The 16410-nt window shown below is 43.2% G+C and overlaps 2 protein-coding genes across 4 annotated transcripts; both read right to left on the bottom strand.

Annotated features, from left to right (window-relative positions):
- Positions 1-1189: 1189 nt before the first annotated feature.
- Positions 1190-10693, bottom strand: LOC126504549 (zinc finger protein 120-like). 3 transcript variants are annotated; one of them, XM_050146915.1, is made up of 4 exons: positions 6836-10693; positions 4137-4481; positions 3882-3942; positions 1190-3112 (listed from the first exon to the last, which is right to left on the bottom strand). In XM_050146915.1, the coding sequence occupies exons 2-4, from the start codon at positions 4168-4170 to the stop codon at positions 2362-2364; spliced, it is 846 nt and encodes a 281-aa protein (XP_050002872.1). In that variant the 5' UTR covers positions 4171-4481; positions 6836-10693; the 3' UTR covers positions 1190-2361. The 3 variants fall into 3 exon arrangements, with proteins under 3 accessions (XP_050002872.1, XP_050002870.1, XP_050002871.1); XM_050146913.1 differs by having other exon boundaries at positions 4137-4311; XM_050146914.1 differs by having other exon boundaries at positions 4137-4263.
- A 1188-nt stretch (positions 10694-11881) lies between these two features.
- LOC126504552 (ferritin light chain-like) lies at positions 11882-15922 on the bottom strand (the record flags this gene model as incomplete). The annotated part of the gene is made up of 1 exon (XM_050146919.1): positions 11882-15922. A coding segment is annotated over one exon (723 nt), but the record flags the coding sequence as incomplete, so codon positions are not given.
- Between the last annotated feature and the right edge of the window lie 488 nt (positions 15923-16410).

Here is a 16410-nt window from a genome sequence, read left to right as displayed (position 1 = left end):
CTGTCCACATAAGCCTATCTTAAAACCTTTAAAGGCCTTATGCTGAAGATTCTGGAGTGCTGAATATTATCTATCCAACTGAAATACATCTCTATATACCTACAAAAGCTTACTAACGTGACTATAAGTTTGCTTATTATAAATGACAATCTATTAATCTATTTCTTAACTATACATCTTTAAATGAGCTATACAAACATAATACCTTAAACAAAAGCAAAAAAAAAACATACACAGTGTAACAAAATCAACTGTAAACCTGTATATAGCATACATGGAGGCTAAACACTATGTACATAATAAATAAACAAATCTTTTTTTTAAAAAAAGGAGAGAATCTTTAAAAAAAAAATAAAGAAAACTGTATATAGACCAGGATCCATACCAATGCAAAACATTCATCCCTGTATCATATCCTCCTGTGAAGGAAAACAAACATTTATAAAGAATCCTTTTGGGAATTTGGGCATTGTTTTCTTCAAATTGCTTGCTTGCTGTGGTTGGCTGGGTGAAGTACTTTTAGTATTCATGGAGACCTTTTGGTGAGTCTTGTTCTATCAAACCACATTAGCCTGGTGGGAACCCATGTAAGACTTTAAGACAATTCTGAAGCCATTTCTGACAATTCTGAATCCTCTCAGCCTCTGTGCCATAGTGCTTCCCCTCCTCCCCTGGGAACCAAGGACCTAACAGCTACACTCGCACGTACTCAGTTCCTGAACAATTACCCATATACGTATGCTTTGGTTCGGTCCCTCGGCTTCCCGAATGCTGGGGGACCCTGTCATGACAGAATTAATAAAATCCTCATGCTTTTGCATCGGCTGTGGTGTGTGAGATGGTCTCTGGGGACGACTCCTTCTCGGTGTTTGGACGCTAGAGTCCAATACCCACAGGTTCTCATCTTCTGTGGAAACAAAAGCAGAGCCTTTTTTCCAAAGTAACATGTCCTTAGACCTAAATTTTTAAGGCAAAATACCTTTAAAGTGTTGGTTTAGCTCAGCAGCCCCCAGAATCAAATGTCTCTCTGCAGGCAAGAAATTCAAAGAAAACAGAATAATAAGCATAGGTCAGACTTTCTTTCTATACTCCAAAATCAAAAACCAGACGGGAGGAAGAGGTGGACTGACATAGCCTACGCGGTAATTATAGGCTCTTTCAGATCTACACAACACCGACAATGAGAAGCTGTTATAAATCTATCTTTATTAAGAATCTTTTAAATAAAATACAATCTTCTCTCATTTTACACTGTTATCCCCGGTCCACTTCATCCCCTCCTCCCTTCCCTTCAGCCCATCCAACCACCAATCCACTCCTCAGAAAGGGAAAGGCTTCCCCTGGGCAGTCAACAAACTCTAACACATCACATCAAGGAAAGACCAAGGTCCTCCCCTCACTCCTATCTCTAGGCTGAGCAAGGTACCCCTCCAAAGAGAATGTGCTCAGAGATGCCAGTTCAAGCAATAGGGATAAATAAATTTATGCCTTTGAAGACATTCAGTGGGCCTAGTTTGGTCCTATGCATGTTCCCGTGCCATCAGTCCTGAGTCAGTGAGCTCTGACCAGCTGAGGCCAGCTGTTTCTGTGGGTATCACCATCACTGTCTTGACCCCTGTGCTTATATTATCACGTCTCCCTCTCTTGGACTGGTCTTAGGTATGGGAAAAGAAGGGAGGAGAGTAGAGAAAAATACATAGCTCAATGAAAACGATTAAAACATAAAAAAAGAAGCGTCAGAAATGAGCCCTGAGATGCGGTGAAGAGGTTACATATTTTTCCACCCTTTTATGTCTTTTATCATAAAACCTAGAATATCCATATCACATCTGGTTTTGAGAGCATGTATGCTTTTATTTGGAATTTGGAAGCTTTTTTAAATATGCTTATAATTTATTAGCTTTTCAAAGTTAAACATGATGTATCTGTAATGAATTCTAAAGAATCAGAGGATTATAGTGAATTTTTATTCTGCCTTTTCTAAGACTTTTACTGTTAATATTTTCAATAGCTTACCTGCTAAATTAAACAGATTTGTGTGGGTTCACCTTTTGTTTTATTTTGTGAGGGTCACAAAGAACTTCTTGAGTGTTACCTGTTGGCTGCAGAACTCTGTTGCAGCCAACGACTGGAGCTCTGTTAAAGTTTAGGATTGGGGGAAGAAGATGTATGAGCCCAAGATTAAAATTTAGTTTCCTTATCAGGGAATCCCACATCATCTCCCCTTTCTGTCTAATAAAGAGGAAGGTTTTAACTGAAACATAGTAAAATTACACAACACAAAATAGGTAACAAGGCAGAATTACAGTTACAATATTTAGTCTGTTAGAATCTGGAAAGTTTCATGTTTTTCTGACGAATTTAAAGATTGCTTATGAATGCAAAGACTTTAACCACATTGATTATGTTTGGTTTCTCTCCAGTATGTGTTGTTTCATGGTTTTGAAGATTACCTTGTTGTGTAAAGGCTTTACCAGATTGATTCCATTCACAGGGTTTCTCTCCAGTATGTGTTCTTTTATGCATTTGAAGACTACTGTGACGTATAAAGGCTTTACCACATTCATAACATTGATAGGGCTTCTCTCCAGTGTGTGTTCTTTTATGCCTTTGAAGACATTCATGATAAGCAAAGGCTTTACCACACTGATTACATTCATAGGGTTTTTTTCCAGTGTGTGTTCTTTTATGCCTTTGAAGATTACCTCGTAGTGCAAAGGCTCTACCACACTGATTGCATTCATAGGGTTTCTCTCCAGTGTGGGTTCTTCTATGTTTCTGAAGATAACTGGGCCATGCAAAGGCTTTACCGCACTGACTACATTGATAGGGTTTCTCCCCAGTATGTGTTCTTTTATGCACTTGAAGAGCACTGGGATGAGCAAAAGTTTTACCACAGTGATTACATTCGTAGGGTTTCTCTCCAGTATGTGTTCTTTTATGATTTTGAAGAGGCCAATTTCGTGCAAAAGTTTTACCACATTGATTACATTCGTAGGGTTTCTCGGCAGGATGTGTGCTTTGATGTCTCTGAAGATGTCTGTCGTATGCAAAGGCTTTAGTACATTGGTTATATACAGAAGGTTTCTCTCCAGGATGATTTCCTTCAGGCCTGCAAAAATAGTTGAGATATAGAAAAGCTTTACCACATTTAATACAACCACTGAATCTTTGTATCTCCATGAATAAATTTGACAATTTAGACCAGTTGTAAAGAGGAATCAGATCTCAAGGTTTTATCACCAGGTTTATATTCATGCTGTTCTCATTCATAATGGGTTCTTTTGCATCTTTGAAGATGCCTGTGATGGCAGATGCTTTATTAAAGAGTTATACTTATAGAATATTTTCTATATGAAAATTTTTGCGTATTTGTAAAAAAATAGAAAAATTCAAATATACACATGTAATTGGAGAGTAGGATTTCTCCATAACAACTGCACCTTGGCTCTTGACCCTAACTGCCCATCCCTCTAAACTCAGCACAGTCACAGCAAGATTATGAGTAACACTAGCTTCTCTATGGGTTGTGTGCTTATTAGAAGGTTTGAGGGATGTACTTATCACCTGTTCATTATGTATACACTTTATATTATGAGTGGTGAGAAATTAATGCACTGAAAGTTCTACAGAACAGCTCTCACTGAGCCGTGATTCAAATGGTGATATCTGTTAAGGCACAGTTTCTTGTCTTCTTTCTTAAAAGAATGCCTTGCAAATGCAATTCACCTACTTGAAATTGAGGTATACGGTTTCTGAGAATTCAAGAATCATCAATGCACAATCTGTGCTTAGTTACACTGCTGTTTAGTGTAAAAACCCCAGGACATATTACAATTCCTCCAGAGGCACACTTGTATCATCCTGCACATGGTAATTACCTTTCTTGTCTTCTAGAACTTTGACGATGTTCCTCAATATTACTGTCTTCCCAGCTGTATCCTACAATAGAGTAAAAATGTATGGTATGTTATGCAAAATTGTGCAAAATGTAAATTCCCATATTCGTTTTACCTTAGAGCCATGCCTGATTTATTCACCTCATTCTTCTTTCTCAATCAAATTACATAACAACATCAAAAACCAAGGAAGAGTTGTCCCCTTATTTAAAAGCATGATGGAATATTCAGTTTTACCTATGATACTGAGGCTGTGGTAGGTGTCCAGCATCACATCTTTGTAGAGATTCCTCTGGGAAGGATCCAGCAATGTCCACTCTTCCCAAGTGAAGTCAACATGCACATCATCATAGGTCACTGCGTTCTGAAATGTCCACACATGTGCACGACAGGGAGCATGATACTGACAACACTGAAAATGTACACTTCTTTGACAATACAGTCATATAATTCTGGTACTCCCTGCACTTATTCAGACATTATATGTAATCACCAAGTCACTTTGGAAGGAAACTGAACAGGAGCTTCACCTATTTCATCTCTTTATGCTGTGAATGGGATATCATCTCGCAAGAGAAATGCCTATTAGAAACATACAGAGACAAGTAAAAAAAATCAATGGTACAGAATATATAGGAGTGAAATTGTATGAACAACTGTTACCTACACAACAGAAAAATAAAATGGACAGACTTAAGTATATTGGCTCACACCTTTTAATGTGCAGTCAGAAGTCAGAGGCAGGAATATTTGCCTTGGAGTTGAATGCCAGCATACAGGACAGCCAGAAGTACATACTAAGACCTTGTCTCCCATGCCAAAATCAGTTATAAAAAAAAAAAAAGCACCACAACACAGAAAGAAATAACTCACATGGTCTTACTGACGTTACTATAAAGCAATCTGTATTCAACTTCCAAAAACCTAAACCTGCCCACATTAAACTGTAACGTCAATAAGATTTTACTAAAAGTCACTCTATGTTGAAACAGTTACAAAAGGAGAGATGAAAGCATTTGATAATTAAATGTAGATCATAAATGAGGAGAAGAGATATCTCATTACTACAGCTCTTCCTGGTATCGCATACAGGCGGGCTCAAATAGTAGTTATTTATTTCGGGAACACGACTATCTATTATTCCACGTTCAGGGGTTCTGAAACCATCTTTTGATCATTGTGAAGATCAGGTACCCATGTGGTATATTTCCATGCTTACAGGTAAAACACACATTTTCATTAAAAAAAAAAAAAACTTTCAAAACAAAAGCAACATAGAGGAAGAAGGTGATGTATGTGCTGCCCAGTGAATCAGAAGACTCAGGCAGTATTTTTGCCATGAATACAGGCTATCCTGGGAAACCAAATGATAACCTTTGTGAAGTTTTAAAAATTAACGGTATAAGTGAAGCTCAGTAAAACAGCATATGTTTGACATGGTCAAAAACCTACATTTCAGGCACATTACACAAAAAGATGAATACAAAAGTCGGGAATTTTGGCCCACTTTTATCCCAGCACTTGGGATCAGTGAGTTTGAGGCCGTTCTGGGGCCAGCTGGGTGTATTGAGATAGAGTCTTTAACAGTGGTGAAGCCGCGGCAGCACAAGAAGGAAGCTGGCTGAGTAGTATCAACTACAACACAGCAGACACAAAGAACAGGAAATCAACTGACATTATAAATACCCATATCACTTTCCCAACGAGGAAAACTATCCAGAGAGTCTCTTCCAAATAAAAGGTTCACAAACAATTGAAAGAAAGTCACCAAAGAGACGTGTTCAAACCCATCATCATCTGGGAGGTTTTACATTCAATCAACTATACACTGACCCCGGTCACTATAGACGAATGGTCACCATGAGGACAATGCATTTAGTCACTTCAACGATCCTCATAATCTGCAACAACCCCTCCACCATCCAAATGTCCGAGGTCTCTCCAGACGCGCAGACAATCTCTTGACAGTAACATCTTGTAAATTCAGAAAACAGGTTACATCTTTCCTACACACAACAGCACAGCGCACCATTCATATTCTGAATGAGAGAAATGGAGATACAACGAGGGAAGACAGGCCCGAGGCGAGACCAAAGCACAGTAGGAAAAACATCAAATCCTAAAGCTCTGTCAAAGAAACATGGAGCTTCAGTTTCAAAGGGCTTGGATGACTGCAACTTCTCTCTCATTGGTTACTTCTACTCCCTTTATACTGCTGGCTCTCCACGGAAGATGTCTAGGCCCGTAGACATCTGCAAGCTGGTACTCCTATTGCTAAACCTTGCCAGTCTCTCAATAGCAAGGGTCACTGAACTGGGTTTCAGAGTATTAGCAGCTTCCCTACTAGGTGAGATCAAGTGTCTCAGACAGCACAGGATTTCCCACCTCTGCCTTTCCAGTCCAGCAGACAGGGCCCTAGTCTGGAAAGTCTCACTTTAGCAGACATTCTTCCACTCTCCCAGAGCAGAAGAGATTCTTCCTTTCTCCTGTCCTACTCGTCTACATCACAGCTAGCTGTGCAGCGCTACCCAACACACGAGATGCCTTTTACAACCTCCCCACAATCACCTGTAAATGAACCGTACACGTAAAGGTTAAATGCAAAGTGCTGAACGTCTAAAAGATACTGAAGAAATTATGCCTCTCCAGGTTAGGCTACCTGCCTTCCATGGCTGCACCAAGAGCGAGTCGCTGTTGACTCCAAACACGGGTCCACACACAGCTCCCTGCTCCCAACGCTCTGCATGGGTGCAGCCCACAGAGCAAAGTTAGAGGACTGTGCCTGCATCCAGGGAGTAGCAGGGGCCGCGTGGGAGCTCACAGGACAAGGAATACGGCTGTAGATTCCCATCCAGCTCTGGGGAGGCCACGCCACCCCGGCTCCAGCAACTCCCCATCTGATCTTCCCGATCTGGGGACAGCAGCCCCTCGCTCACCATGTCGTGGCTTCCGACCTCGGCCGGCCCCCTTACAGCTCCCTGCAGCAGCACTCAAAGCACAGCACATCAATACACTGGCGCCACCTCCTCCGCAAACCTAAGCCTGCAGCCTGGCTCCCGGAAGGGCCCTCCACCACTTCTGATTGGCAGTTTGGCCTGGAGGTACTGATTGGCTAGTGAAGCCTGAGTGACAAGTGCACCGCCTTTTGGGTTACAGTGTGCTTAAAGGCACAGCACAATGGTTCCTGACTCCCTTCCACCTCAGACCCTGACCTTTTCCAGTTCTACAGAGATTTGCATTTCAATAGCACCTGCCACGGGCTCCGCTTGCTGAGCCCGCTCTCTTCCTGCACTCAGTAGGCACTTCCCCTTCTTCCTCCTGGACACTGTGTGACTAGTTTTCCCAGCCCTCCCCTCAATGTGTACCCGGAATATTAACAATATTAACACAAAAGGAGATAGATACTTGTTCTGTGGCTTCTCACTGAGGTCAGGTGAACTGAAGGAATTTCTACCTGTTAGTCACAGGCACTTCAGAGAAGAGGAGAGAAACGCAGGGACCAGATTTAAAAAAACAAAACAAAACAAAAAAAAACATAACAGTAGGTATGTGGCCCACCAGAAGGCTGGACGCTGGATCCATTACTTTTGAAGTTTTCTTCCAGAATTCATAGCAAACCTTTGAGAAATAAATAATAATAAAAGTGTACTCTTGAGCCGGGTGGTGGTGGCGGCGCACGTCTTTAATCCCAGCACTCGGGAGGCAGAGGCAGGTGGATCTCTGTGAGTTCGAGGCCAGCCTGGTCTAGAAGAGCTAGTTCCAGGACAGGAACCAAAAAAAGCTACAAAGAAACCCTGTCTTGAAAATAAAATAAAATAAAAAGTGTACTCTTTCGGGTAAGTTGAACACGCAGAGAATCATGGGGCTAGGAAGACTGTCTCTATGAGTACTAATGTTAGCCAGCTCATCTTCCTCAGTGGGCAGGAGACGTAAAACAAGGCTGCATTATTCAAGGCTCTCTGCATGAGCTGGACTGGTAAAAATCAATCTCTCCGTGTATGTAGAAAGCGGATTTATTAGAATGTCTCACGAGCCGTGGTCCATCGTTAGACAACAATGGCTAGCTACCAATGGAAAGTTGAAGATTCCAGTAGATGTTCAGTTCACAATGCTGGATGTCTCGGCTACTCTTTGGTAGACACCAGAATCCCAAAGTCATAGGCTCTAATGCTAGCAAAGGAATGGCCTTGCTACCCAGAGCTAAGGCAAGAAGAGGTAGGGAGAGTGCTTCCTTATCAATATCCTTTAAGTATATAGGCTGCTACCAAAAGTTTGACCCAGATTAAAGCTGGACAGGGTTTAACTGTGTAGCCCTGGAACTCATTGTTAGACCAGGTGTCGTCTTTGGTGGGAACCTGAGAAGGCTGGGTGCTGGTCACATCCTGGAGTAGCTGGTCTCTTTGCTCCTGTACAGTGTTTGTGGTATGGAAATGGCGGGTGTCTCTTAGACTTATTTAAGGTATTAACAGAACACAGGACAAAGTTAAGTTTAGGAAAAATAATTTTAGTACCAGGGAATTGAGAGGGGGTGTATCTGATCTGTTTAAGGTGAATCTTTTAATTTGGCTCACTGGAACTCACAAGAATTTTGGGGGTTTCTGTAAACATAGTTTTAAACACTAGCAGAATGACTGTGACAGGTATTTTTGCATAATAAAAATTATTTTTAAGACTATGAAAGGCAGCGTGAGAAAGAATTTTGCTAACTTATTGCTTATTGAAATTTGTTTGGTGATGCTGTCCTTTTAAGTGACAAAACCTTTCAGCTGTCAAAATGCATCAGAGATCTTTGAGAAGGATAAAATTTTACTTGAGTTATTGATTAAAAAATGACAGAGAAGCCAGGCGGTGGTGGCACACGTCTTTAATCCCAGCACTTGGGAGGCAGAGGCAGGCAGATCTTTGTGAGTTTGAGACTAGCCTGGTCTACAAGAGCTAGTTCCAGGACAGGCTCCAAAACCACAGAGAAACCCTGTCTCAAAAAACCAAAAAAACAAAAACAAAAACAAACAAACAAAAAAAACGACAGAGAACTTACTTGGTTGGCAGCTACAGCTACTCCTCCGGGTCCTCCATGGTTGCTGAGGGTCGTATTTGCCTTCTGCTGTTTAGTGCAGGCCTGCCAGGCTCCAGAAGATCCTGTGGGCTAAGAAATCTGTAGGAAGACAAGCCTACCTTGACCCGAGCAGCTAGGCTGTCGATATCGACGATTCTGTCCACTGTCTGGAGATCTTCGGTTTAGAAGAAAGGCAATTTTTCCCAGTGGTCAGCACTTGGCAGTTAAGCAAAGCGCAGATGGACATTGTTCTGTGCCCATCTGTCTTCTGTCTTCTGTGGAGGAAGTAGAGTGCTGCTGCTAGGAGGCAACCTGTCTCTTTTTGTTATGAAAAGTTTTTTTAATAGTTAAATATTTAAATGCCATATTCCCCAGATCTCTGAACAGTTGGGGACTGTATATTAAGTGTGACTACAGTATAGAATCGGCCTGGAGGGCTGGGTCTGAGCTTGACTGTCCTGGCTCTCAACAGGTAAGATTTATACTCGTAAAAAGACAGAAAGAAGAAAAAGCTGCTTGCAATAGAAGGTTAACAGCAGAACTGATAACAATAGAGAACAGCTTAACTTATTTTAAATGAGGATTGAATTAAATATAAAGTATCTAAGAGATTTAAAAGTACATAGCTGTTTAAAGCACTCACAGGCTTTGCCCTCTGCATTCCTCCAAGTTAACCAAGACCAGGGTATCCTTGTACTCAGACACTCACCTGTCTCTTTCTCCTCAGTGCCGTGATTAGAGGCAGGTGCCAACGTGCCCGCCTCCTATAGCTTTTCTTCCTGCCTATACGGTCTCTGAATTTCAGTGTGCAGAGCTGGCAGGCTGATGGTGCCTGGGCTCCAGGAAGTTGGTAAACATCTTGAGACGGGCTACTTACTTCAGCTTAGGATATCTTGGCTTATACTCTAATCATGTGTATATCAAACATTTGTCCTGGGGGTTGGAGAGATGGAGCTGCAGTTTAGAATATTTGTTACTCTTGCAGAAGACCAGGTTTAACTCACAGCCTCCACAGGGTAGCTAACAACCGTCTGTAAGACCAGTTCCAGGGGATTCAATGCCCTCTTTCGATGCTCTCTTTCTATCTCCATGGGCAACATACACACGGTGCAAAGACAAAATGCAGGCAACACACTCATATAAATAAATAAATAAAAACAAATAAACCTAAAGTACACAAGCATGTTGCTTATATTTATGTTGTCTGTAACTACCCAGGAGCCTTCATTGTTTATTCTCTGTATCTTGAGTTCTCCTGACCTGTGTTAAAAGTATGGACACCTTTGGAAATTTTATTTCCATAGTCTAAGTTATTCGCACAACTTAGAAGGCGACAGGCAAGGTGTTCCTAGGAGTGAGGGGAGAAGGAGGTACAGGGCATGTTTGAGGCTGGATTCCTCTTTCCTGACACCATCTGCAAAGCTGCAGACATAAGCACACAGGGGCAAATATTTCACTTTTCACATTAGTGGGAACTCCTTTTGTGGGCTTTTGCCCCTCAGAGGTATGAGGTAGTGGCTCTCCCTGAGGACAAACAACTTCATGTCTTTCTGACAGTTTTTGAACACTCTTCTTTACCCCTCTTCTGGCTAGCTTACTCCGACATAAAAACCACGATGAAGCTTCCACAGGGATAAATTCTCTGTCGTTTATCTTCCTTTCTGCATCTTTACATATTTTATGCAGTGGAAAGGTAGAGGATTAGCTTTCTTGGTTTGGTTCTGAAATTGACTATTTTTGTTGTAAGGGGAATATCTTCAAAACCACTTCATTCTTTAGTATTCACAGGGTACTGACACATAAATAGTTGCATCTAATTATAGCAATGAGATATTTTCAAATACATTTACCTATTCACAAATTACTAGGACATCATTAAGGAGCAAAAATATTTCTGCTAGCCTAGAACACAAGAAAATCATGAACTCGGAATCTTGGCCTTGTCATTGTGATTTGGACTAAACTTAATCCACTATGTTTTAAAACTTCTAAATCTTGCATAAGATGATTGACAATTAATGTTAATAGTTCCAATTTCATCAATCTTTCTCTTCTTTTATGTTTGGGGGTTATAAATGCATGATATTTTCCATTTATATTCTTCTTTTAAAAAATAAACACTGATTTAATTATTAGTGTGGTTCATATCGTAGTGTACTGTGGGAACTGCTTTTGAAAACCCATTTGTCCACTATTCACGTTCAACAGCATTAAGATGCAATCATGATTCACACAAACCCTCGCTCTAGGGCTCCAGGTTACACACACCTCTAGGAGCTCATGGCTATGAAGTAGTTTTAATATGAGTAACAACTATGTATCTTAACAAAAGCCTACTGCTATTTCAAATCCTAGAATGTAAGTATATATTATTTTTAAATAAAACACACAAAAAAACCCCAAACCTTAAGATGGTACTATATTGTTGTTAGATTTATTCATTTTATGTGTGTGTGGTGTTTTGCCTGCATATACGTATGTGCACTGCTTGCATGCCTGGCACTCACGGAGGTCAGAAGAGGCCATCAGCTCCCCTGGAACTGGAGTTATATATGTTTGTAACCACCACAGGGGGGCTGGGAATCAAACTCAAATCCTGAAGAGCAGAAAAGTTGTGCTTAACCACTGAGCTATCTGTTCAGCCCTCGGGAAGCTTTTCTGAACAAATATGTTTCCCTCAAGTGTATGTGGGACATTTTCTGGGAGAGATTGTATGTAAGTCACAACTTAAATCCTTCATTTTTATTTATTTGCTTTTGATTCTAGGAACTGAATCCGGGGTCTTGTGATGTTAGAGACAAGCTTTTCTTCCCCCCGCCCCCCACCCCCCGCTTAACTTCTATTAGTGTGCTCTAGGCACGCACTTTTTTTTTTAATTTTTTATTTATTTATTCATTATGGATACAATATTCTGTCTGTGTGTATGTCTGCAGGCCAGAAGAGGGCACCAAACTCCATTACAGATGGTTGTGAGCCACCATGTGGTTGCCGGGAATTGAACTCAGGACCTTTGGAAAAGCAGGCAATGCTCTTAACCACTGAGCCATCTCTCCAGCCCCTAGGCACGCACTTTTCAACTGAGCTACATTCCCCCTTCTAAGTGTGGGTTTTATTTATTTATTTACCTATTCGTTTTGCTTTTGAGACAGGGTCTCACTATGTAGTCCTGGCTGCTCTAGAACTGGCTATGTAACCATTACATCTTCCCACCCCAATATGGTAGTGTTAATAGGTGGGGACTTTAGTAAGACCCTGGGAGGCACAATCAGCTTCTCCCACCACCTAAGGACACAGTGCTCCTTCCAGCCGGAGGAGGTAGCAAGGCCATCTTGGAAACTACAAAGAAACTTACAGACCTTCACCAGCTACCAAAACCTCAGCCCCGAGAACTGTGATAAATAAAGTTGAGTTGTGTAATTTGATTAGTCTCACATTTTGCTGCCGCTAAATGAACCAAGACACTCTTGGTGGCTGTTTCTGGTTTTGTTGTTGTTTTGCTGGTTATTTACTTATTTACTTTTATTTATTTTTTGGAGACATGGTTTTGCTATGTAGCCAAGATGGATGTTAAACCTGAATCTTCCTGACTCAGCCTCTTGAGCGCTGGGACTGTAGGTATGTGCCACTATCCCTGGCAAGACACTCTTGAGTAACAGACAGATTTGTGACATCAGTCATGAGGCAGGTGATGGAGGACCATGAGTTTAATGCCAACTTGGGATACCTAGGAAGATCCTGCTTCAGAAAAGAAAAAAACAACTTTCTCACCTCCTGCAAAGAACTTAAATCTAGAAGAATTGCACAAACATAATAAAATGCTTACAGTGCCAGACGTACTACACTGTGCCAACATTTATGTGATACAGTAAAAGCAGAAATTTATGTCCCAACATGTTTTTATTAAGAAACCAGGAAAGATTTAAAATTCACAAGTTAACTTTATAACCTATGAAATCATTAAAAAAGCATAAATTGAACTGGAAGCTAGCAGGAGGGAGGGAATAAGAAATGTTTGGGCAGGGGTCACTAAAACAGAGAACAACAGAGACCCTCCAAGGAACTGGAGGCTTACTGTTGAAAAGAAATAGCTCAACCTTTAGCCAGATTCATTAGCACAAGAAAGAAGCCTCAGACTGCTGCCATCAGAATCGAGGTGAGGTATTACTGATGACTCCACAGGAAAGAGGGGTTGGGGTGACTGGGAGTGACTGAAGAATCTGAGGGGGATACACACCCAACCTCTGCCAAGCACAATGACATAGAAACTCTGTAGAGTCATAACTTGCCAAGCGGTCACAGCAGTAATCAAAGACCTTCCACACAGAGTCAATTTCTTTGCAAAAATTCGTTTCCAAATAGTTCCACAGGTATTGGTTGGGCAACGAGCTCAGAGAAAACAAGTCTATTGTCTGGGGGACAAAAAAAATTGTCAGTTATGTGCCAGACAGTCCAGGAGGGGGCAGCATTACCCCATGTGTCATTTAATTATCCAGCAACATAAGCAAGAGCCTTAGAATATGATAGGCTCTGAAGAACCTTATTTAACCTCTGGGGAACTCCCCAACTCTTTTCTCCAAACTAGGTCGAATGATCTGCAAGCTCGCTGGGCAAACGCCATGCCTGCCAGCTACTCCCTTGCCCCCAACATGCTGGTTATGGACTCCAACCCTCTGAAACTGTAAGCAAACCCTCAAAAAACACTTTCTTCTGGAAGTTGTCTTGGCTGTGGTATCTTATCACAGCCATAGAAAGGTGACTAAGACAGTCAGGGATGACATTTGTGCCGTATCTTTGAGGCAGTCTTCACTCACCCTGAATGGGAGTGGCGCCATCCCACAGGCTGAGTAAAGGGCGCTGGGCAGCAAAGTCAGTGCAGAAAGGCTTGGTTAACCTAGCAACCTGACTTCAGTCCTTGGGGCCCATGTGGTAGAAGAGAAATAATTCTACAAGTCATTTAAACCTAAAAAATGCACCATGGCACATGCATGAATGTATACACACACACACACACACACACACACACACACACACACACGTAATAAAAGCCAGGCGGTGGCACACACCTTTAACCCCAGCACTTGGGAGGCAGAGGCAGGCAGAACTCTGTGATTTCGAGGTCAGCCTGATCTACAGAGCTAGTTCCAGGACAGCCAGCGCTGTTACACAGAGAAACTTTGCCTCAAAAATAAATAAATAAATAAAAGTTTCTAAATAAAAATTAAAAGGTGCAGAGCGAAGTGGGAGTCTCACTCACCGCTTTCCGTGTCTCCTGCTGAACCCAGCAGTGAGCCTAGCACCACGCCTTTCCTGTTACAACGGCCCACGTCACCAAGCCATGAGCCCAAATAAATCCTTCTGCTATTAACCGTCCTTGTCAGGTAGTCAGTCACGAGCACAGCCCCGTGAGCGAGTGTTATACGATGACACTTCTCCCTGCCGCCTGGTGTCTCAGTGGCGCTCCACTTCTTGTGAAGGAATTTTTCCTTCACGGTGGTGCATCGTCAAACTCAATAATGGTTTCCAAATTGCCAAAACCCTGTATCCCTCTGGGGGACCCTGGGACTTCCATAAGCTGCAAACCAGTCTGAACAGATGTCTACCCAGCCTAGGAAAGGCTTTGGCTGCTCTGTGGGAGCAGGTGGGGCTCCTCCATCTGCTCGGGTCTGAGTCTGGCCACACCAGAGAGAAAGCTGTGTGTGAGCTTCCAGGAAGGCCATCCTGTCCTAAGTTTCTGAATTTCTCAGTCGCAGGTGAGGGGATGGGAGGAAGGGGCTGCTGTATCCAGAGCCGATGTTATAGAGGTTATTCACTTTTATGCTCCCTTCCTTCCTTCCCTCCTTCTTTTCTTCCTTCCTTTCTTTTTCTTTTCTTTTAAAAAGAGAGAGAGAGAGAGAGAGAGAGAGAGAGAGAGAGAGAGAGAGAGAGGATTTCTCTGTGTAACAGAACCATAGCTATCCTGGAACTCGTTTTGTAGATCAGGGCTGACCTCAAACACACAGAGATCTGCCCTGCCTCCTCAGTGCTGGGATTAAAGGTGTGCACCACCACCGCACCAGGTTTATACTATTTTATTATTGTTGTTGTTCTTGCTGTTTCAAAAGGCTTTATTTTTACTTGGTCCAAGACTTGAGAGGGGCTCCAGGGCGTTGCAAAGCTGCCTAGTGACTTCTTGAGAGGTTCGGGTGAAGGTCCTGAGCCGGCTGGTGCAGAGCAGAGGTGGGAGCCCCTCTGAGGCAGAGGCCTCCTAGTCATGCTTGAGAGTGAGCTGCTCAAAGAGGTACTGGCTCAGAGACGCCTGGGGCTCAGCAGCCAACCTGCGGAGGTTGGCCAGGTGGTTGCCCATCTTCTTGTTGACCTTCACCTCCTCATCCAGGAAGTGGTTTTCGAGGAAGTCACAGAGATGAGGATCTGTGCGGGCAGAGCCCCGGGAATGAAGATCCAAGAGGGCCTGGTTCAAGTTCTTCTCCAAGGCCAGGGCAGCTTCCATGACCTCCTGGGTTTTACCCCACTCATCTTGAGAGGGCTTCTGCACATCCTGAAAGAGTGCACGGCCTCCGCGATCGTTCTGCAACTTGAAGAGACGCTCAGCACCCTCGCGCTTCTCAGCCAATTTGAGGAAGTGGCCTACACCCTCCAGAACCGCATCATCCGGATCGAAATAGTAGCCCAGAGAGAGGTCGGTGTAGGAGGCCCGCAGGTGCAGGTTGACCAGGCGGTTCACGGCAGCTTCTGGGAGGTCATGGCTGAGACTCAGTCTGGAGCCACCGGCAAAGAGACGGTGCTGGCTGGTCCTGGGAGCTGAAGGCGGCCAGAAGATGGTCCCAGAGGCTGCGACTGCAGAGGATGAGGAGCGGTGGAAGCTAACAAAGAGAGGCCCTGGGTCTGTTCTGCTCAAGCACTGTTGAAGCAAGACACAGATCCACGGGATCTCCGAGGGCTGCCGGCTTATACTATTTTTAATAAAGCAATAAAGTTAACAATAAGTTTTACTTTACGGACCTTCACTTTACTGGACAATTCAAAATAGTGGCAAGTAAACTGTTACTATGTTATTGTCAGATAATAAAAAGTAAATATTTGTGCTCTTCCCCCCCCCCCCCCCCCCCCCCCCCCCCCCCCCCCCCCCCCCCCCCCCCCCCCCCCCCCCCCCCCCCCCGCCCCCCCCCCGCNNNNCCCCCCCCCCCCCCCCCCCCCCCCGCCATTTCCTGGCCCAGAACTTCCTATACCCTTGGAAGTTCCTGAGCTGATAGACTTTGGTTGGTTGTAACAAGCCTCTTTCAACTGTACCAGCACAACCTGTGATCCAGTGATTTATGGGGACCCTGAAGTAGCTTCAGATGGGACCTGATTGCCAGAGAAGTCAACCTTGTGATGAGAGCGGTACCAGCTAATAGTCGATGGTGTAATCACTCATACCTGCGCAGTGGAGCCTCAGAGATCTCTGGCCAGTTAATT

The sequence above is a fragment of the Alexandromys fortis genome, unplaced genomic scaffold, assembly GCF_014885135.2.
Source record: "Alexandromys fortis isolate MF-2015 unplaced genomic scaffold, M_Fortis_MF-2015_v1.1 scaffold_12, whole genome shotgun sequence".
Taxonomy (NCBI): Eukaryota; Metazoa; Chordata; class Mammalia; order Rodentia; family Cricetidae; genus Alexandromys; species Alexandromys fortis.
This window is presented reverse-complemented; position numbering and strand designations above follow the sequence as displayed.

Bases quoted from the DNA above. Each gene is read 5' to 3' on its own strand.
- LOC126504549 (XM_050146913.1), bottom strand. The intron at 3,943-4,136 runs GTAAAACTGAAT...ACTCTATTGTAG, and splicing joins CCACAGCCTCAGTATCATAG to GATACAGCTGGGAAGACAGT. The intron at 3,113-3,881 runs GTAATTACCATG...CTATTTTTGCAG, and splicing joins AGTTCTAGAAGACAAGAAAG to GCCTGAAGGAAATCATCCTG.